Source organism: Pseudorasbora parva, chromosome 19 (assembly GCF_024679245.1).
Source record: "Pseudorasbora parva isolate DD20220531a chromosome 19, ASM2467924v1, whole genome shotgun sequence".
Taxonomy (NCBI): Eukaryota; Metazoa; Chordata; class Actinopteri; order Cypriniformes; family Gobionidae; genus Pseudorasbora; species Pseudorasbora parva.
The window spans coordinates 16,488,730-16,512,813 of record NC_090190.1 but is presented as its reverse complement, the minus strand read 5'-3'; the positions used below and the strand labels follow the sequence as shown (position 1 = coordinate 16,512,813).

At 37.8% G+C, this 24,084-nt stretch overlaps 1 protein-coding gene across 1 annotated transcript; it reads left to right on the top strand.

The window, feature by feature from the left end:
• Window positions 1-1,237: 1,237 nt before the first annotated feature.
• mylipa (myosin regulatory light chain interacting protein a) lies at window positions 1,238-23,860 on the top strand. Its single transcript, XM_067426040.1, has 7 exons — window positions 1,238-1,484; window positions 2,984-3,174; window positions 15,991-16,176; window positions 18,862-19,059; window positions 19,217-19,381; window positions 20,685-21,096; window positions 23,465-23,860. Exons 1-7 carry the CDS (start codon window positions 1,398-1,400, stop codon window positions 23,648-23,650), a joined length of 1,425 nt encoding a protein of 474 aa, XP_067282141.1. The 5' UTR covers window positions 1,238-1,397; the 3' UTR covers window positions 23,651-23,860.
• The last annotated feature ends 224 nt before the right edge of the window (window positions 23,861-24,084 follow it).

Here is a 24,084-nt window from a genome sequence, read left to right as displayed (position 1 = left end):
GTCACAAAGCTTGACTTATTTCAAATTGGTTTCTTGAACATGACATTGAGTTCACTGTACTAAAATGGCCCCCACAGTCACCAGATCTCAACCCAATAGAGCATCTTTGGGATGTGGTGGAACGGGAGCTTCGTGCCCTGGATGTGCATCCCACAAATCTCCATCAACTGCAAGATGCTATCCTATCAATATGGGCCAACATTTCTAAAGAATGCTTTCAGCACCTTGTCGAATCAATGCCATGTAGAATTAAGGCAGTTCTGAAGGTGAAAGGGGGTCAAACACAGTATTAGTATGGTGTTCCTAATAATCCTTTAGGTGAGTTTATGTGTGTGTGTGTGTGTGTGTGTGTGTGTGTGTGTGTGTGTGTGTGTGTGTGTGTGTGTGTGTGTGTGTGTGTGTGTGTGTGTGTGTGTGTGTGTGTGTGTGTGTGTGTGTGTGTGTGTGTGTGTGTGTTGGGACAAAATGTTGTGCACACAGGCTAAATAAATAAATACAAATTATATTTATGTAACCAAGTGACAACTGTTCACTTGCTTGAGCTGTTCTACTCTACTCTTCCCCATATTTGCATAATTAACGCTGCACTATTACAAGTGCAGTCTGGAATAAAAGAACCCCGTTTATATTATTCATCCTGTGTCCGGTGTTATTAGTAATTCATATTCCGGGCTACATTTATTTATTTAGCCTGTGTGCACAAATTAAAACTGTTAAATGATGGTTTGTTTGAAATTATGTTAAATTACGTATTTTCTTACTAAATATAGATATGACAAGGACATTTCATATGACATAGGATATTTAAAATTTTAAATAAATAAATAAATTATCATTGTCACCTTAATGAAAACCTGGAATATCAGATGAAAACTTTTGGAAGATGAATTTCTGGGTGAATTGTAGGTTTACATGGTCATGAGATCTGTGTTGTTATGTTATTGAATTGAGGCGTAGCATAGCTTTAGTGTAGGCTACGTACTGTTCATGTGTAAATAGTTATATATTTGTATTTTTGTTTTTTATCGTATTGTTTATCTATTGTCAGCATCGTCACGATAAATGTAAAGCATCTGTAGGGGGCGTCTACTGTCTTCACTACTAAATGAACATCCTGGCAGTGGCAGGGCTTTCTCTGTTGCTGTCAGAGCGTTCGCTTGTCCACTTTGATGCGCCTCATGTGATTGGCTGTGGTGGGAGTGGGCGTGGTTTAAATATTGCTTCATTTATATAGAGCAGGAAGCGCTCGGCCACAGAGAGAACCCAGTGAAACAACAGAAGGCTTGAGGAAAGTGAGCGAGGGCTAATGTAGGGTGCTTAGAGAGGACAACAGTGAGAGCTGTTTGCAGTGTTTTTCATACAGGACGGGTAGACCAAAGACAAAACACCTCTCGAAAATGCTCTGCCATGTTACTCGACCGGACGCGGTGGTGATGGAGATTGAAGTGGACGCAAAGGCGAACGGAGAGGACTGTCTGAATAAGGTAAGATCATGAATGAAAGTCTCGATGTGAAATAGATGTGATGCGTATTGTTAAACGTTTCTGCAATGTGACTTCCGATTAGCGCTTGTGCATTTCTCCATAGGAAATAAACACAAATGTTGAAAATCAAAAGTTGTAGCCTGAACGCAGAATGAATGAGTTTGAGGCACAGGGAAACTTAAAATTAACCTATATATCTGATTGCATACATTTATTTGTGGAAAAAATGGCAAATTATTTTTAGAATGTTCTTAATTTTGGAGTGTTTGAGTCAGATACATTTCTCTCGTTAAATAATTCAGGAAAATAATCGTCATGTTTACTATGTAATCGTTCTTACACCAACTAAATGGTTTTGCATGATACTTAAAACACACGGTATGTTTTAAGTCAAACGTATACCTGGTTATTTTTTTAGAGAAAATATGTTTTGGGTCCTCCAAGCAATAGTGTGCATGTGTGATGGCATGCGCGAGGTTACTAAAGTTCATTCTCTGTAGCAGATGTTTGGCTCGTGCATGCAGGCTCTGCATTTCATCCAACGTATATGACAAAAGTGAAAGTTTTTCAACGCTTTATACTTTATACTAAATGTTTTAGATTCATCTCAGAAGTTGTTATTATATATATCTTTTTGTACAACTTAAACGTTTTAAGTCTAGCAGCAATTTAGAAAGCCAATCAAATTAGCAAAAATAGTTGACATTTGGGCTTTTATAACAACGAGGCTCAGAATAATTAATGAATTTCAGCATGTCATCTCCTCAGTGTATCTTTACAAAGTTTATATCTGCTTATAGAATAGTGTGTTAAATGTGTCATTTTGCCACTTCAGATCTGCCCTTTAAAGGGGATTTTCTTGTCCTAACTGCGACACTGTGGGAAATAATCGTCTGAGACGCGAGAATAAGGATTACCCTTTGTTAGATTATCAATATTGTAATTTATTATCTGGATTTGTTAAATTAAATTGCAAAATTATTTTTTAAATTTGATATTTTAATCTATATATAAAATAGATGTAAATTGTAAAATATATAGATACATTTAAAGTCTATCCACAGTGGCCATAAAATCTAAATGGACAATTCTCGTTTTTTTATGGAAAATTACACTATTATCTATGAACATTGTTGTTTGTTCATTTATTTTTTGTAATTCATATGTGCTAATTAAAATAACTTTGCATTATGAGGACGGGACAATCTGTCAATCACATGAGATCGCACAATCCAATGAGCAATTCCAGAATGACATAATAAAGTCCCAGTTATCATACTTTTTTTTCTTGTTCAAGAAGCCATTTCACTTGGATCTAGATCACAATATGAAAGGACAGACTATCGCAACTTCTGTTTCATGAAAACTTTAAAATAATTATTTGCACACAAAAAAATGACACTTTCGTGGCCCACAAAAGAATCAAAATGCAATATAAGTTGACAGGGCCAAGAAAACAAATGATGTTTAACAATATGAAATGTATCTCTTGGATACAGGTATGTCGGAAGTTGGGAATTATTGAGGTGGATTACTTTGGGCTGCAGTTTTCTGGCAGTAAGGGAGAGAACCTGTGGCTGAACCTGAGGAACCGAATCTCCCAGCAGATGGACAATCTCACGCCTTGCAGGCTACGGCTCAGAGTGAAGTTCTTTGTGGAGCCTCACCTTATTCTGCAGGAGCAGACAAGGTACGTACGCTAAAAAAAAAAAAAAACACATGTACGAGCAACGTGTGCGTTACAAAAAAAAAAGGCTATTGTTTGAGGAAGCTGTCACTGAGAACATTTCATCACCGTCTGTGAGTAGAGATGTTTTTAGACTTCCAATCCAATACAGTGGAAGATGTCAGAAAAACGTCAGGAAGAAAGGCAACAGAGTATGTGGGTGTGTGAATGTTTTGTGTAAGATTACTGGAAGTAAAACCAATTTTTTTCCCCCATTTCTCTGTGTCTAATGTGAATTCCATGCCTGACTTGAGCTGAATATTTGGAGCGTGCCTGTGTTAAGATTTAACAGCAAAAATCTAGGGCAAGTTACATTTTAAATATTAATTTAACAACACTGGTTTTATGTGTGTTGTTTCAGCTTCACATCAGCTGAAGTCACGTGTCTTGCATAGAGAGAAAGCACTTTGCACAGTAGCCTGTAAAAGTTTTTGTTTTTTTGGTCCTCAGTACAGTGGTTTGCCCTGTAGTAACCCTGCTTCCTGTGGGTTACTGTAGGTCGTTGTACTATGAGCAGCAGCAGGAAATGTGATCCCCTGCTCAAAGACTCCTACCCACAGAGACTGTGCTGGCAGAGTCACCACCACCTCATGCTCTTTTATTCCCTCTGACTAGAGAGTTGTTACTTTTCTTTGTCTAAGACAAATGTGGAGTACAGCTTAAGCGATGCAAGTTAAACTTTAGTGGCAACATTTGTGGCTCTTGACCAAATCATTTATTTTCTTCGTCTTTTTTTTTACATACATGGGCAACACAATAAATGTTAAAACGCACACTGCTTTGAAAGTATAGCCACTCAACCTCGTGATGTTCCATGTCTGTTTGAATTTTTCTTCTTCTGTGGAATACAAATGAAGATATTTTAAACCGTTTCGGTGACCACTGACTTCCATTGTATATGGACAAAAATAAAACTTCCCAAAATATCTTTTGTGTTCGGCAGAAGAACGGCAGAAATACAGTTTTGGAACAATGATGAAACTTTATTTTTGGGTGAACTAACCCTTTAAGCGTTATATGTGTAAAGATGTAAGGACGTGAAAAGACGAAGGACCATGTAAGGATGTGAAAAGATGAAGGATCATGTAAAGATGGTAAATTTTGTAGGGACCCACTTTTTACAACCAATGATATTGGACCCACTCCCTTTTATTGTCTCTAATTCAGCACATGTCTGTTTACCTACACTTAACGAAAAACGCTTATTAAAAGCGTTAGACACTTTATTTCCACTTTTCTAATATTTTCAATATTTTTATTTAAAAAAGGAATGCCTTTCTGATCTTATATGTGATGGAATAAGGGAGTAGAGCGAGTGCGGCAAAAGGCGGATTCAAACATGATGCTATGCACTATTTTATACCTACACTATATCTTACCCCACTAATATGCTTACTGTAAATTATTCCTTGATTTCCATCGTTTTGACTGGCCCAATCAGACGTTTGGTAAACAGGGCGGTATATGTATTTAATTAAAACGTCATCTACTCCAGTAAAAAAAAAAATTAAGCGAGAGCTCCCACCCACATTTTTTTGTTTGTTTGTTTTTTGCTTCTGATGCCCATGATGCTGATTTAGAAGTCCCATCACAAACATTTAAGACAACTTTTACAGCTCAAATAAAACTTATTTTTAAAGAAATACTCAATGTTGTTATTGTTGACTAGAACTAACTTTTGGTAATTGATATGAATCAGAATAAAATTTAATAAACTTATTTCAGTAAACCTATTCCACGCAAAGGCAGAATTCGTTTCTGTTTGTTGAAAAATAAATTGAAATAAAGCTAAAATAAAAATCTTAAAGTATCTAACCTTAAAAATAAAAAAATAATTTATATAATTATAATTATTAATAAATGCTATAAAAGTATAATATAAATGATATAATCATATTACAATAACACTAGTAAGAATTCATACAAATCGCATTTTAATATTTGCCTAACAAGGTCAGACTAGTCTCAAGGCTGGTGGTTATCATGTAATGTGTCTTTGGGAATAAAATGTGTTTAAGTGTTTATGGCATTTGCGTAACCACTGTAACATATTTAATTTTTTTTTTTTTTTTTTTGGTCCGGGACATTGTCATAAATTTGTACAGCTTACCATTACTGGATTTCTCCTAAAAATGTTTTATTTATTATTATATTTTTTTCCCCTTTTCTTTTCAGATTTTTTTATATATTTAGTTCAGAGCCCCATCTAAAGCTTTAATTTCTTCAACAATGAAATTAAGCTGTCAGTGCAATGTTTTTAAGTACTTTTGGAGTCAACTTCCTCCTCAGAGAGTCTGAAGGAAATTTGACTGAGTGGTTACAATGCTTGTCGTTTAAATTAACTCTTTTTATCAGGACGCTGGTCCCACAAATGTTTGTCTCTGACAAAGAATGGCACAGACAGGTGATAACATTGAATTTTTTCCCCTCTGACTTGTTTTTCCACATTCTCTCTTTGCTTGACGTTATAAATAAGGTCTCCTGCGACCTGCTCAGTCGTACTGCGTTAGCTTCAGGTTGTGCGTGTCTTTAGAGTGAGTATGTACCTGCCGCGTACTAATTTTAACCCCACAGTAAACCCTCTCTCCTCCGGTATCTGCTGTGTGCTGTTATTTGATAGCTGCCCCGTTTTGGAGCCCTGCTTTCGGTTAGCTCCAAGATCTGCTTGGTCCTTTTCAATAAAATGAAGTGGGTTTGCGTGCCAGCTTCCGCGGTCATTTCCACAGCCAATGCGCCCTCTGGACAGAACATCTCTGGCAGGGCACTTGTTTCAGTTTCCTGGTTACTAGACACTCGTGTCCGTTTCTAAGGCTTTGTGATTTTAAAAATCCCCTTTTTTTTGGTTTAGGCCTTCTGGTGACCTGAGGAAGATTAGCGGGGGTCACTGACAGGTGGCTAATTGGAGGATTGAAGGATTTTGGAGGGAGGAAGGAGAAACTTTAACGTTAATTAAAAGTCACACGTGTTGCGCTTCTTTCCACAAGACTTCTTGATGCGAGGTGGGGGGGACGTCACACCCCCAGAGCTTCCGCAATATCATTCAAGCTGTTAAGGCGGCCAGGACAGCCTTCTAAATGGGCACGAAAACAGCTTACGCTGTGTGAAAGTGTGAAGGCTGGCGTGTTAGGAAAATTTGCGATGGCGGGGGGTTGAGTCTTTGTTTCTCATTCGTCATCAGGACATGAGCAATGCTTTGATCAGGCTGAGATTGAATATTTGGTAGAGGAAATGTAAAGCACACTGAATAACAATGAACACAGGCATTGTGTGGTACGTGGCAGGAGCTGGAAGTGTTCAGAATGGAATATTAGCATATTGCTTACTGTGCAGTGTACACTTTTTTCAATATAATATGTGGTTATACAACCAGAAACATTTCAAATTGTAGTATGCTACGTTGTTGCATAACATCATTATGTGCATTATTTTCTCCCACAAGTCAAATTATCATTCCTGAAGTAGTTTTCTCACTGTGGCTGCATTTATTTAACTAAACATTGAGTAAAAAAATGTTAAATACTGTAACGTTAAATCTTTTGTTTTAAAAATAATTTATTCCAATAAAAGCAAAGCTGATTTTTCAGCAGTCATTTCTCTAGTCTTTATTATCACATGATCATTCAGAAATAGTTTTATCATGCTGATTTGTTGCTCCAGAAACATTTTGTCTTATTTATATAATTTTATTTTGTTGACATCATCCCGTGCGTGCGTGCGTGCGTGCGTGCGTGCGTGCGTGCGTGCGTGCGTGCGTGCGTGCGTGCGTGCGTGCGTGCGTGCGTGCGTGCGTGCGTGCGTGCGTGCGTGCGTGCGTGCGTGTGGTTAGAAGAAACCCAGGGTAAAGTGAATTAAAGGTAAATTGAAACACTGATCATTTAATAACAATGTTCAATGTGGTCTATAGCAACATGAAAAATGGATATCCAATTTTCATACTGTACATTTGAACTGTTGTGATAAATTGTATGATAAAAATAGTTTTTTTGTTTTTAGTGTTTTTATTATTATTTTGAATTCAACAAAATAATTGTATAGAATTGTAATATCTGCCATTTTAAAATAATTATCAGGTCAGAATTATAATATTTGTGCATTCCTCTAAATAACACTGACTAAACAAGTGACTAAATGAAAAGGGTTTGATATTAGAGTAACCTTTATTTGCCTAAATGGAGGAAGTGTCAGAATATGGATGGCTGCCTGGCATTTCTGAGTGTACTGCAGGCTGCAGTCACATGAATACAGTCCTTTGTTTTCTCTTTGGCAGTGTTGTAGATTTGTGTGTGTGCGCGCGTGCCCGTATGCATGCATGATGCGGCCATGCCTCCGGCTACAAGGGTCATGTTCTCTAACCTTGTTTGTGCAATGACCTCTGCCCTACTTCGACACTGCGTTCCACTGCTCATCACATCGACCGGCAACGAGCTGTGGCATGTATTTATCACACACTCATACAGCCTGAAGCCACATACATTTCCCAACACACAGATTTTTTTTTAAGTGGAATCATGCATGTGCATGAAGTCATTCCCTCTTGTTGTTTTGTGTCTGGTATAGGGTTAACATCTTGCAGCATTACAAACTTCCTTCCAAAGCGGCTTCAGAGCACCAAAGTGATTCATAACTAAAACGAGGATGGTTGATTCGAACAGTGCTGAAAGTTACAAAAAAATACTGTGAGTATCAAAATTCAGTGACTGGATTAAAATGGTAATACCATGGAACTTTGATTATTTATATGTACCATGGCATTGAAATGGTGCTGTAATATACACTAAAATCGACATGGAACAACATTCATAAGCCATTTTATGCAGCACATTTATGAGTGAAGCCGAGTATTTAGCACAAAAATCTAGTCTTAAAAACATATATATTTTTTTATCTATAGGGAATTTATTGGCTTGTAAAATAAGTGGACCAGAAATAAGCTGAGAGGGATTGAAAAACAAGGGCTTGCTGAACTTATTTTGAATTTAAACTTAATTCTTGACACAAGCTTTACTTTTTTGTAAGAGAGAGAGAGAGGTTTTATTTTTATTTTTTTCATGAATATGATAAATCTAATATGCCTTAATATGCCTTATAAAAATAAAAAACAAGTTTTCCTTGACAGAATCCCAAGTTGGAAATGAGAGTGGGTCATGCACTGACCTCTGCTGCACCTCAGGCCCTGTCCAGGACTAGAAATCTACTCAGGCTTTCTTTCACACTTTCCCTACTTCCTTTCTATCTATGTCTGTTCTGTTATGTAAGATGCACTAAACAGTGCACAGGCCTCTGAATGCAAAAGAGCCTCTTATATAAGACTCAGAGCGTGCCGTTTGGAAAGACTAGCTTCTGTAGTCCATTTATTATGACAGTTCCTCATGTTCATTAGTATAAGTGCATTTTCCAAAAATAGATCTTTATACTTCCTCTGTGGAGAGTGCTGGTGGATGATTGCCAGATAGAAGAAATGTTTACTAGTACTTCAAAAGGATTCAGAACAAATGATTATTTCCAGTGCGCTTGGACATCTATGTCTTTGTTGTTGTTGGTTTTTTGGCTCGGGAAAATCCTCAAATGAGGCACAGTTTAAAGATAACCACCAGCCTTGAGAATCTAATCCTGCTTACCTTGTTACTGTATCCTTTGAGGATCAGAGCCGCGCAACCTCTTCTCTCAACCACGATCACTCACACGTCTTAAAGAAATCCCCACCCCCCCAAAAAACAGCATCTCGTAATCTGTTCTGCTCTATTTTCAGTATGCATAATCAGACATGTTCACACTCCTGTCAAGCCTAGTGTTAGTTGACATGTTTCAACTTTCTCATGCTATTTCATGCTATTTATATTTTCATGCATTTTATAATTTTTTTATTTATTTTTTCAGTTAGAGAACAGACACTACAATTTAAAAACTGAACATGCAGCGTGAGCCGAACAAGAGTCACAGCAAAAACTAGCAGCAGGAGTCAGAAATCATTCTTCACTCTCATTCACGGTGCACATCCACTGGTGTGTTTTCAGTTCATTCAATTCAGTGTTTTCAATTAATTAAAAAACTTGTTTCGCAATGAATACCATTTGTATTATTAATACCATTTTACTTTCGGTTTAGAATTGGCAATTTAAAAGCCCCCGCCGGGGATACTGTTATTACCGGGGCTGTCATGCATTGATTAACCGGTTGGAAAATTTCCTCACTGTCACATCCCTACAACACGCCAATATAATCAATAGATTTGGAAGTTTTCACTTACATGGCATAAGCTTGTAGTGCGTAGGGGCCTTAAAAACAGTTGGTTTGTCTTATCACCGCTAACACTTATGGTGTTATGGGGGGGGGGGGGTCATTAAGTAGTCAGCACGATAATGGTTGCTTGCTTATGATTATGCCCTAGCTAGTCTTTATGGCATGCTCTACGTGCCAGGCTTGTGTAAAGATGGCTGTATTGTTTTAGAGGGCTTGAGTGTTTAGCATTCTCATCAGGACTGAATGATCCTGTTGTTCCACAGAGGCCAGCACCATTAGCAGAGGCACTGCACACTTTAAATAAGAGAAGGGCTCTTTAAACATTAATCTGTGCACTGGTTTAGCTTTAGCCCTTGGGGAGAGCAGCGAATAATGCTTAAAAGATTAACCCATACATATTCTCTTACCCTGGCTATGTTCAGAAACATGAAAACATCCACTGAGCACTCGTACTTGCAACACCACTGGTTTTCTTTGCGCCTGCAAATATGCAAAACATGCTGCTGTGATCTCAGGTCTTGTTATCTTCACAGTCAGGGCCCTGGGTGTTGTCAGCAGGAACTGGAGTGCGGGTGCTATTCAGGGTCAACATGATCTCAAGCAGACAACTGCCGAGGCAAACCTCTCCCCACTCTCACCCCACATCCAATCCTGACAACAAGGTCACCAGCAATCCCAATAAGCTCCTGATTACCTCCTTAACGCGGGAAGACTGCGACGCGCAAGATCCTCCCGAAGCTTTGTATATGGATCGCAAAACAAGACATTCTGTTAGAACCATATATTGAGATGTTGAGCTACGGCGCTAACATGAGAAATGCAAGTCCAAATGTCCCCATAAGGATAGTAAAACCTGAGATGACCTACATTGTGGGAACCAGCCAGCGGTCCCCACTTTTCAAAAGGCTTATAAATCATCCAGGAGGAGTTTTTTTTGAGAAAGTAAAAATGCAGAATGTTTAGGCTATGATGGGTAGGTTTAGGGGCAGTGTAGGGGGATAGAAAATACAGTTTGTACGGTATAAACATCATTACATTACGTCTATGGAGAGTCGCCAAAAAGATAGTGTGTGTTGTAGTCACTAAATGCTAAATAAACAAACCTTATTTCCTGTCTTCACACTACTCTGAAAGGTGGTGACAAAAGGACCGAAACAACAAAACCTGCAAAGGTGGTGAAATCATTAACGTAATATTTAACCACATAGAAATGTAAATGCAAACTTATTTGTACAAATACAATGTTCAGTTTTTAGCTTGCATCTTGCACTCTTTTAATGGTAATTCTGTACAGCAGAACTGGTTTAACCACATTTGTGGATGAACTGTAGTAACCTACACCTCTTTGTGCTGAGTGTGTTACTCCGGAATGATGTTAGGTTGTCTCCGCACCCAATTTAATTTTGTTAGGGCTTTTTTTTTTTTTTTTTTTTTTTTTTTTTTTAAAGCCCACAGCATTACCATTTATTACCGAGCACATCACTTACCGGAGGCGTTTGCTCACAAAGCATCTCTTTGTTCGAATACCCGTTGTTGATTTCAGTTTTCATCTGAATTTTCTTGCGTATTGAGTGAGTGATGATTAACACTTTGTGGGTTTGTGAGGAGGTGGTTACCTGTGATGCGTGGCAGGGTTTACTAGAGTTCGTTGACTGCGAGTAACCCCGCTACATGGCTCAGAGCAATGTTATTTGACTAACTCGAAAACCACATTGTTTCAAAGGGCGCCTGCAAAGAATGAAACTCCTGTGCAGACTGCCCTCTTTTGTTGCTGTCTCCGGGCAGAAGCTTCTCGTTTCATTTCAGAGGAATGTTTTGTTCTTTACGTCAGACCCCCAAACATCTGGCCCCCCATAATGACTTTGACTGAATCTGAGAAGAGAAAACGATTAGCAAGGAAAGAATTGAGTAAAATGTAGAAGTTAATCTTGCAACTTTAAACTGGTTTGTACGGAGCCCCTAGAGGGAGATGTTGGTGGGGAAAAAAGAGGTTTGAGGGGGGAAAATGCTTCTGCGTTCTCTCGCAAATGTTTGCCGTTCCACCAAGAAACTTTGCTTTCTCTCGCAAAACTTTTTTTGTGAGAGAATGCAAAATCATTAAAATATATATTTTCCTCCCATCCCATATTTTTTCCCACCACTATGTCCCTTTAGGGTCTGTTTAGGTTTGTCTGAAATGTATCCCTTTCTATCTCAAACCCTTTAATGTCTCGCAACACAAACCAACTATGAGCTAATTTCATTTGAAAATGCTTTCCAGCTCAACATTAGAGGAAATTCTGCAGAAAGTGCACTGCTTTTGAAGCCAAAACCTCAAACCCACGAAAGCCCTCCTTCGCAAAGCTCTCTCAGATATCACGCTATGACCCATTTTTGTCAGTAGAGGATACAGGCATTTTTAATTGAATTCTTCCAGTTGCACGATCAAGTGCTCCTGTTGAAAAGTGGAAACAAATTCTTTTTTTTCTTTTTTTTCTTTTTTTTTTGTGCATGAGGAACTCTCGTTTCAGAGTAGCATTCTTCGCAGATGATTTAGGAACCTCAAAGTTAAGGGATGCAGGGTGTGTGTGTGGTAATACTAAGTTTAGGACATCATGATTTGATGCTGTAAATGCAATATATAATGGGGTGTGGATACTTTAATAAGCAGTTTAATTTATCAACAGACAGAATCTTTATAACATGAATGCTGGACCTTGTACATGTACACTCAGCATTCATGTTCACTTGAAAAGGCCTTGAAGTGACACAAACAAACAATTGGTGAGAGAGAGTGGAGCACACCTGTGGCCCCCAGACACCCCCCACCACCACCACCATCACCACACTAATCTGATCGAATTAAGACACTAGACTCCACCACAACTGCTGTTCTCAGCTGCTCATAGCTTTCCCTTGTGAAAAAGGACACTTCAGCATACTTTTGTGTGGGACTAATATATATTGAAAGAATATATGTGTTAACTGAATGTAATGTTTTTGAACCCCTTAACTGGATGTTAATTAAATGAGAATTTATTATGGTTTAAATTTACATAAAATTGCAATAAGCTGAACTTTTAGAGGTTTTTTTTTTTTTCACCCAGTTATGTATATCTTTATGCAATTTTCATAATGACTTCTATTATGTTCTGCAGAATGTACTGACAAGCATTTATGGTAAACTAGAACGTAATTTCTGTTGAAAAATGTAATGTATGTAAAATATATTTGTAATTGAAGTTGCAATTTAGTACAATTTATATTAAGTTTAATTAATACACTTTTAATATTGAATAACACTAATGATACAATTCTAAATCGAGTACTTAACATGTGCATCAGGTATGTTAGTCAGCAGCCCAACAAAATAAGTGTACTTTAAATCATTATATTTCAATGGTCTGTTGTAAAAGTTTTAAGTGTGTGATGAAAGTCATGAGAGATGAATTCCCTTTAAGTACACTGACGTGGCCTTTTATTTCATTAGTATTATATTATCTGAGAGCTTTTTTTTAATACTTTTAAGATTTGAAGCACACTGTGCACATCCAAGACAATTAAGCAATTTTTTTTATTCACAGGGGTAGCCATTATGGAACGTTTGTGTGAATTAATTTGACCTTTCCACATGTCATTTAGTTTTTGGGAATCATGCCCCTTGGTAGCAACAGTAAAATCCCTGCAACGTGGTCTCTAGTGGCATATTGTTTTACTTCACACTGGGCATCTTTTCAGTTCTATGTTCACGCCAACCCATTAGACCCACACACAGTGAAGAGGCATATTGTGTGTTGATGACGAGTGGCTGCATTAGCACAGCTGTGCGTTTCTAAGATTAGTCGCGTAATGAGCCTGACTGAACCAGTGCCGCACGTTCAGTCCTGGAGTAGCTGGAGTTTGACCGCTAGTAACCTCTCCCTGCCTCTCTCCCTGCCCCCATCAGCCGCCTTTGTTTTGCCTGCCAGGTAATTCATCACATGAGTCTGATGTCATCACAGGGAAGTGCCTTGTCAGGCCGGGGCGAGACTCCCTTTGTCAAACTGCAGGTCTTGTTTATTTGTCTGGCCTATGAATTCACCTCAAATCTTTCATTCTCCGCCTTTTTTATGTCCTTTTTTTCATCCAAAGTCAATGTTTATCAGTCCAGGGCTTTTGTCGGCAGCGCTGCGCAAACTGATATGCCGTTGTTTGTTTTCCTAAAGAGCCATCGCCTGTGTGAGCAGAGCAGGAATGTCTCTCACCCTGTTTTGGTGTTCTCATGCTCTTCTGTTGGCTGGGGAAACAGAGGCATACTGGGGTAAACATCAGCCCTGTTTGGTCTCCAAAGCTCATCTCAGGGGACTTGCAAAATTGTAGTGGACATAAGGTTACGGGGACATAAGGGCTTTGGGTCAGATATACATAAACTTAAAGGAGTCGGATCTGGTTGTTACAGGAAGAAGGGAGTTTGGACAGTAATTAACCATGATGATGTTAAAACAGGTTGGTTTTTGTTTTTTTGAACAAGCAGATGAACCGCTGATATAATACAGGCATCTTTAAATAGTTTTTCCGTGAACATAAGTATGATGCATAAATAAGATGTACAACAACGCACAAACATGTTTGTAATGGTACTAATAATAACGGTCATTGTTAATAACATTTATTATTAAATGGATACAACAACTTTAGAATTTAATAATGATAATACGTTACAATTTAAATAAATATTTAATTATTTAATGTATAATTATTGATATTAATAACACAAAATAATTTTATTAATAGCAATAACAATATTTGTACTTTTTAATATAAGTAAATGTTAGCACTAACAATTTTAGTTAATAAAAATGATTAATAATGTAAAACATGTATTATTATTACTACTATTATTTTTATAGAATACATTCATTTAGATTCTTTGGAATGAAATGCGTTATAAATAAAATCTATTATTAAAATAAACATTTAATTTTTTCATGTAAAATTATTTTTATTAATGTTAAATAAGAACATTATCAATAACAATAATTTTACTCTTTAGTAACATCAATTAAAGAAATGTTAACGTCACTTACAATTTTAGATGATGATAACAATAATAAGTTGTTATTATTATTATTATTATAAATACTATTCATTATAAATATAATTAGTTTTATTTTACTTTTAGTATCATGCATAAATTAAATCAATCATTTGTTTCTGTAAATTTTTCCATTGTATTTTTCTATGCAGACATACAAAAACAAGCAACACAAACAATTTGTGGTAACACTTTATTTTAAGGTTCAGTTATTAACTATTAACTAGTTGCTTATTAGCATGCATATTACTAGGATATTGGCTGTTTATTAGAACTTATAAAGCACATATTAATGCCTTCTTCTGCATGACCATATTCTGCATCCATTAATCCTACCCAATACCTAAACTTAAATGCTACAAAAACTACCTTACTAACTATTAATAATCAGTAAATTAGGAGATTATTGAGGCAAAAGTCGGAGTTGATAGTGAATGTGTTCCCCATACTAAAGTGTTATCCAATTTGTTTCATTACTCTACTTTTTTCCCTCTCTGTTTTTTATCTTTATCTTTTAAATCATACACAATGACCAACATTTTTGTTTTTAACAGAACGAGTCCTGCTCGTCTAATCATTATTCAGTGACTGTTGCTCCCGGAAATCATTGTGCAATGTGGTTAACTTCTATCTGTGTAGCTGAGCAGGAAGCGGTCTAATGCTTAGTCAAGGTTAAAATCATTCCCTTTGAGAGAGTCAATCAATAAAAAGATAAGTCAATAACAAACCATTGTTCTCATGGCTGCAAGCCTGGTTTGTGACTTTAATGTCAAGTTTTATCCTTAAGACTTTTCCTGCTATTGACCGATCAGAGAACAAATCCTGACAGTCCCACAAACGGCTGAAAGGAGATCCATCCTCAGTAAAACACGCAATTAGCACTCCTGAATTACAGCTACAGGGATTTATGTCAGCTTTATGTCAGCATGTCAGCAGTGAGTAGTGAGTGTGATTTTCTTGCAACGTATGAGACGGAGTGCTTATCATTTGTTAACGAGTTGGCGAGGTTGTACACGAGGGGCCGGAAAACCTCAGGAGTTGTTCCGCTGCCTATGCCAGATATGAGAGATGATAAAGAGACGAGAGCAACTCAAACCACTTAAAAACAGAACTTTGCGTGAGTGTGTGCGGTGAATGAGTCCCTCATATGGAATAGAAACTGTCATTTCTGCTTTTTGCTTGACCTTTTGATATTTTCAATTGCTTTTTGGTCACTTCTGGTTTTCACTGTTCCCCTTTTTTAAAGAGACCGTTCACCTAAATGATCTCTACATGGATCATATTAAAATGCTAGTTGGATGCAGCATGTGCAAGATGTTTTTGTAATTAAAGTTCTCCATTACCCGACACCCGCTTCAGTCGGTGTATGTCGCTCTCGCTTTCCTGTTGTACCACCTGTCGACATCCATATGTGGTTCCCTCGCTTTCCACCTGCTTCCTTCCGTTACAAACTCTCACAATTTCTTTGTCTGTCCCTTGCTCTACAGGCACCTGTTTTTTATGCATGTGAAAGAGGATCTGCACCGTGGACATCTGCGGATGTGCTCCGAACAAGCCGAAGAGCTCAGCGCCCTCCTAGCCCAGGCAGAGTTCGGTGACTATAACCAGAACACAGCCAAGTACTGGTACACTGAACTCTGTGCCACAGAACCCAACCAAGCCACTATCAACAGGTAAGCCAACATGCCAGTCACAATCATTTCTACAAACTTCCATTGTTTTTTTAAAGGGGGGGTGAAATACTCAGTTTGTCAATCTCATGTCAATCTTGAGTACCTATAGAGTAGTATTGCATCCTTCATATCTCCGAAAAGTCTTTAGTTTTATTATACTTATAAAAGAAAGATAGGCTGTACCGAGTCTTTCCGGAAATAAACGAACGGCTGGAGGCGTATCGTGTGGGCGGAGCTAAAAAATATGACGAGCGTGCAGCTACAGCACGAGAGCTTCTGAAAGCTGACATCGTCATGCGTGGAAAAGAAAACGTTACCCTAAATAAACCATGGCTATTAATCAGATTCAACTAATACATATATGATCCAGAATCAGATCCGGAGGATGAAATAAATTGAACAGGAGAAACCGCAGCAGCAGGACGTCCGTCTCTGTGGTATGTACTGTATTTAGTGGCCTGTCAACATTTGCGTTTGTTTACTCGCAGTTTATGAGGACATGATTTGGTTTATGGACTATTGTATGCGACTAAACCTTAGCAGTAGCAAGCAAAACGGTTTTGCACGTCAGACTAGTGTATTAAAAAAAACAATGGAGTAATATTAGCGCATTTGAATGAAGAGCGACGTTTGTGAGAACGTCCCCCATAAACTGACTGAAGTATTGGTCAGCTAAACAAATGTATTTAAACACACACCATAGATCACATGCTCCATTGATAAATTAACTATACACGATCGTGTCGTTTACTGATGTCTACTCACGCGACGATAGCCAACATAGACATTTGAAGCAGTTTTACTCACCGCCTGCTTCCAAAGCACGACCGTGAACCTTTATCGCCGGGACCGCTCCGTCAAAAACACACTTCTTGTTGATTTCGTGAAGTCCTGTGACAGCAGAGACCCTGGAGATCCACTTTTGCAACACGACTGAAGCGTGATTTGACGCTTCTCGTCATTTCTGCGTTCAAAACGGTTCGAATGCAGCGCTACCTTCCCGGAATGCTGTGCAGGCACATTTAAAGTCGTTTGACGTTACCCATAGGAATAAAGAGAAGCGTGGCACGACAGAAGTGTTGCTCGGACGAGTGGATCTGCACCTGAGAGAGTGTTTATGGCCGTGCGTTTCCTCTCTAGCTCTAGTCACGCGCGTGCGCACCCTTCCGGGAGAAGAGCCCGTACGGCCCATACAAGGACCTTCCGCTCTAGTAACGTCAAGCCGACCCATACTCTCAAAAAACTCTCTGAAACTTGTGAGAAACCGGAAGGAGTATTTTTGACACAGAAATCCTCCATCAAACGTCCAACTTAGTGTTTGAAAATTTGTCCATGTTTAGGATGGGAATCCAAGTCTTAACAGTGTAAAAAGCTCAGTATGCATGAAACATTTCACCACCCCCTTTAAAAGAACAGCATTTATTTAAAAAAGAAAATACATTTTAAAATAATGTTACAAAAGATTTATCAATTCCTAATGAATAAAATATTTGATTTAATAACATGTATTTAATTTGAACACAAATACAATGTAAAAAATAATAATGAAACTGAGATGTAAAAAAATAAATAAATTAAACAAATATACTGAAACCCACAGTATAGGACTATTTATTATTATAGTTATTATTATTCTTTTCTTTTCTTTTTTTACAACAAATATTAAAATGGATTGACAGATGCCACAAACCACCATCCAGGAGAAGCCAAGACTACTTTCTTAAGATAGTACTCTAGTGTAAAGATTATTTTGTTGTTGTTGTCGTTTTAACTGGTTGTTAGGCGTTTAGATGGTTATTTACTGGTTACTTACAAGTCAACGGAGCTGAGCTCTAATCTGTGCTCTCATGCGTACATGTTATCCAGGGCTGTGTGAATGCAAACAAAGCTCTCCTAATGGTGTTTGACTAATTACAGAGCTCCTTTATAGAGTTCTGTTCAGACTCTTGAACTTGTTTTGGTTAGATAACAGATGACCTAATCAAATAAAATGAAAGTGGATAAATGAAATCCGTCTCTAGTGATTAATCATCATTGTCATCTAATCAAATTAAGACTAATGCTTAGCAGAAGAAAATCAAAGCTTTATACAGGCCAACACAAAGCCATGGACTTTGTCAGTAATTAATCCGTGACATGTCCAGAATATTGGTGACTTTATTGGTATCGCTCGCAGTAACATTAAAAAAAAAATCTATACAAGTCTGTTTGTTTATTGCTGATTATGATAGTAGATAATAACAGGTCTTAAGTATGGTTTCCCATTTAAACATTAAATCGTCAGGCCATAATAAAAGTAGTTGTCAGCTATCAGTATAATTAATTTAAAGTTTTACTGTATTATACTGTATTATAATTTATTATTTGGCAGAAATTGGAAATGGGTAATATATGAGCTTTTAAAACATTGAGGTGACCTGTATCATTTGGATTTTATTACCAGCCATAATAAAAATGAGTATCTAATTTCAGTATTGGTCAAATATCTTACTTTTATTTGTTTAGTTTTTTTAGGTTGATTTAATGTTTAGTTTTTATTCTTACCTCACACATGGCAATAGCAAAACCTAAAATCCGAAAAAAATATTCTTCTTCCTCAACCTCTGTCCCACTTTTCATGTGATCAGCTGGTGCCATTTTTTTCTCTCTCTCTTGGACTCAATGGGTCTCTTTTGATTTTGGCAGTATCATAGCTAAGCACAAGGCTCTGGAGGGTTTGAGTCAGGCCTCAGTGGAGTACCAGGCCCTACAGCTGGTGTCATTGCTGGAGCATTATGGGGTGGAGTGGCACTGGGTGCGGGACGCTGAAGGACAGAGGTTGGCTGTTGGAGTGGGACCAGAGGGCATAGCCATCTGCCGAGAGGACTTCACCCTGGTTAACAGGTTAGAATCTGATGCAGCGACACAGCCTAAAGTGCTCCTGATGGCGTCATTTTCATAAAATGACGCCCAGGGTATATCTTCGGATCAGTCATGTAACATTAATTCAATTTGTGCCATTGCTGCCTTTTGAATGCGTCATATTTTCCCTTCAATGCAGGATATCCTATCCCATCATTCAAATTGCCACGCAATCAGGGAAGAGCGTGTACTTGACTGTCACCAAGGAAACCAGCGACAGTGTGGTCCTGCTGTTCAAGTTAATCAGTAATCGAGCAGCTAGTGGGCTGTACCGGGCGATCACAGAGACGCATGCCTTTTACAGGTGAGACTCATTTATACAGGCACATTCAAAGGTGAATAAAACCCTTCAGTGAGCACAGACACTTTTTTTTCTTGTTAATGTGCTATTAATCAGTTTTGGCAGTCTTGACACTACACGCTTTGTGCATAACTTTTTCAAGACATTTATTGTCTAGGATACTTTAGCTTACCTGTCTGGACCACTTAAAATGATATATTTTTTAGGCATTGTTATCATAGAGGGCTAATAATCTCTCTTTTACCTGGCTATTGTTAAAGTTCTATAGTATTTTCTTTGTAGAAAGCCTCTGTGTCAGCAGTTTGCTCTGTTTGAGGCATTTTGTGCTTTACGGGATAAGGCGCTTTTGTATTGGACTTTCTCTAAGCATATTTTGTTGCAAAGAAACTTTGTCCTTAATTTGTAAACGGCTAGCTGTGAAAACGTCTTGCATCATCCAACATGTGACAAAGTAACTTACAATAACATAGCAGTACAAGTGGGTCAGCCTTATAAAAATGCACCTCTTAAAAAAATAAAATGTCCGTCCTTCTTCCCTCCACAATCCTATTATCGATCAATAAATAAAATCCCCTAAATAAATCAAACTGCATCTTAAGACCATTATTTTTGCTATGCGCCATTTTCATGACCATCTCTTTTCCACCCAAAATTCTCATTAATGTGTCTGGATATTTTTCAGATGGTTGGTGGTGTTGATATTTTTCTTCCTTACTCTCTAATTATTTTTAATGATGTGGTAAAGGGGAATGCTTAGTTGTCATAAAATTCAAAAGAACACATTAAAGGATTTTCTTATGCAAAATGATTGCACTTTTTTTGTGTATTTTGATTAGGGGTGAAATGTATGACCCAGACCTTGTTGATTAAGATTATTGTATTTTTATTTATTTTTTTGCTTTTGAGTTGAACTCAATCTTTGAGGAGAAGCAAAAAATTAAAAATAATAATAAAACATTGATTGAGACGTTGCTCATCTAGTTATCTAACCTAGACAGTGTTGTATACGTCTGGCAATAAAACTGCTTTCACCTGTTTTAAGTATGTGAGGTGCTGTTCCTTCAGCCTTCGATAAGAGCTTTTATTGCCGAGACGTTGAAGAACCCAGCCAGCCGCTGCTCCCTGCCCTTGAACTCTAACAAGAGGCACCATCCTTCATCTTCACAACTACAGCAGCTTTTCAAAAGCCCATTATTTCTGATGGATAACGGATAATTTGCGCTGCTGTGTGGCAGGCGCTGAGCAGATAACGTGCTAATGTGTAATATGCCGTCTCGCTAACCAATCGCTCTTGCTTTGTCTGCAGGTGCGACACCGTGACAAACGCTGTCATGATGCAATACAGCCGGGATTTCAAGGGTCACCTGGCTTCACTTTTCCTCAATGAGAACATCAACCTGGGCAAGAAGTATGTATTCGACATCCGTCGGACCTCCAAGGAAGTGTACGACTACGCCAGACGTGCACTGTACAACGCCGGTATCGTGGACATGATGTCTAGGCCGGGGGAGCGCACTCCATCGTCCCGCTCACCGTCCCGGGACCAGGAGGGGGCGCTGGACTGCGGGGGCTGTCAACAGAGCCGCTTGCTACAGGAGAAGCTGCAGAAACTCCGGGAGGCGCTGCTGTGCATGCTGTGTTGCGAAGAAGAGATCGACGCCGCATTCTGCCCCTGCGGTCACATGGTGTGCTGCCAGAACTGTGCTGCACAGCTGCAGGTCAGACAACATTTGGGTTTGAGTGCATTTTACCCAACACTGCATCAAAAATGTTAATGATAAAACTGTCCGGATATATCAATGAAGAAAAAGTAGTGTGGCTTAATCTTTTAGTATTATTTAGTATGCTAAATGTGCCTTCAAATAATTTCTTAAATATATATTTTAACAAAACCAAAAAGCTTATTTAATGTCTGGAAAAATTGGATCAAAGTCATGTTGTGACACCAATATACAGAAATAAACAAAAGTTCCATCCTTTTTATAAAAAGACAAGGCTAGTTTTTACTATTTAATGATTATGTAATGATTAAGGATATATATTTTTTAATTATTATACTATTTATGAAAAAAAATGTGTGCACTCGCATGCAATGTGTGTGTATGTATATATGTGTATATATATATATATATATATATATATATATATATATATATATATATATATATATATATATATATATATATATATATAAATATAGCTTTACTTTTTTAATTCACATTGCAGACAAATGCCCACAAACAAGTTGGAGATTTAAAGTTTTATGAAAAAAATATGAAATGATTTTATGAAAAATACATTTCATGTTCACACTGCCCTAACAAACAGCGACAAACTTGAGCACCCACAGAAAAACACCAAGGTATTCTTCATTCATTTTAATCTATGCAAATAAAAGATTGCATCTTTCAGACAACCTTCTCGTTTTATAGTTCATTTGAGGTTAATTTGCGTTAACTGTCGAGAACACACTGTTAAGTGAGAGAGCATCCATGTAACGAATCTCAGGCAGATTCTTTCACTCTATAGTACTAACTTACTGGACGCACACTTTCATACATGGTTCTGCTCTCGCTCAGATTTTACGCCCTGCACCCTCAAACTTTCTCTGGTGTTCTCTCGCGAATATCTTCAAATAATTATTTCTCTAAAATTATGATTTGCCCAGATACCTGCCATTTTCATAACAAGGATAATTTCTGCTTCACACCTACTTTGCAAAAGGACTTGCCTCGTCGTCATGGCAATTGTTTAGATTACATCAGTTTGTTGGAAAAATCATACCACACTGCTCAGACATTCTACGACCCAACAAACGCAGACTGAACATGTTTAGTCGGGAGAAAACAAACACCATCACAATGATCCAAAAGATGTGTTTGTTGGCATTTGTCTGTGTGGTGTGAATTGGCCTTTAAACTAGATTTTCAAAAGATTTTTTTGTTTCTTAAAGGTGCACTATGTAGTATTTTTGCAGTAAAATATCCAAAAACCACCCGGCCATATATTTGGTTAAGTTCTTACAATATATCAAATGTTTCCAACTGTTTGTAAATTGTGAGAAAATTGCTATTTTAACCAAGGAACTGCGTCATCTGAGGGAGTCGCCTGTCATTTGCGTCATGTCTGCGTTACCTTCAGTTTCCGGTTTTATTTGGAAACTTTGCCTTACTCTTGGCAAAAGCGCGTTTACTCTTACCCGTGTGTTTGCGTAACAATTGCTCCAGCGGCCTTGCTCAGCTCCACAACACTAGTTCCTGCTCTGCTTCACACTACAGTAACGTTAATAATCACATCCATGAACATGATTTCTGCCCGAGTCCTATCCCAATTCTTTCAACCATCGCCTGTGAGGCGAAGACGACATGTCCAAAGATTCTGCGCTCAAACTTGGCATCATCAAACTTCGCCTTTGTTTTGAATAGGCGCCCTCTAGCGGACAGAAGATTTACATAGTGTAGCTTTAATCAATGACACTTTAATGCCATTGCTCTTTATTTATATTTGTGGTGTATTTGTTTGACTGAAATCGTTTACCGTGAATATTAAATAACATTTGATGATGCCTAGTTTTGTATAATCCGGTGAATTAAATAATGTACATTTTAATTTGCAAAGGAATTCATAATTTCATAAGACATAAACCAAAAGGTTTATTCATAATAAATAGCATCAGCACAAAACGACTCCACATTATGTAACCAAAGATTCAAAGCAGCTAAATATCTTTTAAAAAACTACATATTAAAAAAGCAGCAAAATTATAAAGCCGATAAAGCTCAGTTCCATAAAGTAAACCCTGCTTCGTTATAGACCTCCTTGACTTGTTTGAGATGCATCCCTTCACATCAGCCCATGTTTCTTAAACAAAGTAAAGTTAATAAATTGCTGTGCAAATACATCTATTCTTGTGATTTATAAGCTGTAGGGAAAAACTCTGTTGACACTTCTTCTGTAGCATGGCATATGCTTATTTTGCAACGATCTACCACATGACTTTTGTACCTTTTATTTAAGAGCTATATAACAATATTCCTACAATGTTATTGCACTAAATGCTGACTGAAATCTGTTTTATCTTTACAGTCATGCCCGGTGTGTCGGTCAGAGGTGGAACACGTCCAGCACGTCTACTTGCCAACGTGCACCAGTCTGCTCAACCTGACCATCGGCAGCGGCGGCAACAGCCCCGAACCCATCCACCGAGGGGTGGCCACCCACACCTGCACTACCAACGACTACTCCACAAGTGAAAAGATCTACCAAAACTAAGCTCACTTACCGCTTTTACCACAGGACTTTTATTTCAGTCGACGCTGTGTCCGACAGAGCGCCTCTGCGGTCGGGTTGCTCCTCATAGACATGTTGTATTTGAAACCATTGAGGAGACTGTGATCTTTCGATGTTTGTGAATGTTTGTCTCTTAAATTAATTGTATCAGTTGATCTGATAAAATGTACTTTTGAAAGTTTTTTTTTTTTTTTTTTTTTTTTTTTTTTTCATACGCAACAGCATGCAGTACGTTCAAGCTGATATTTTTGCCTCATAACCTGCACAAATCTGTATGCCATGAGGAATTGTATTGTTTAGGGAGTAGATTTTGCTTTCTTAATTTAATAGAATTTTATGTTTTGCTTTTAATGCGATGTCCACTTTAAGCACGTTTCCTTTGCAGTGGATTTGAGTTTGTCTATATAGTTTCCATG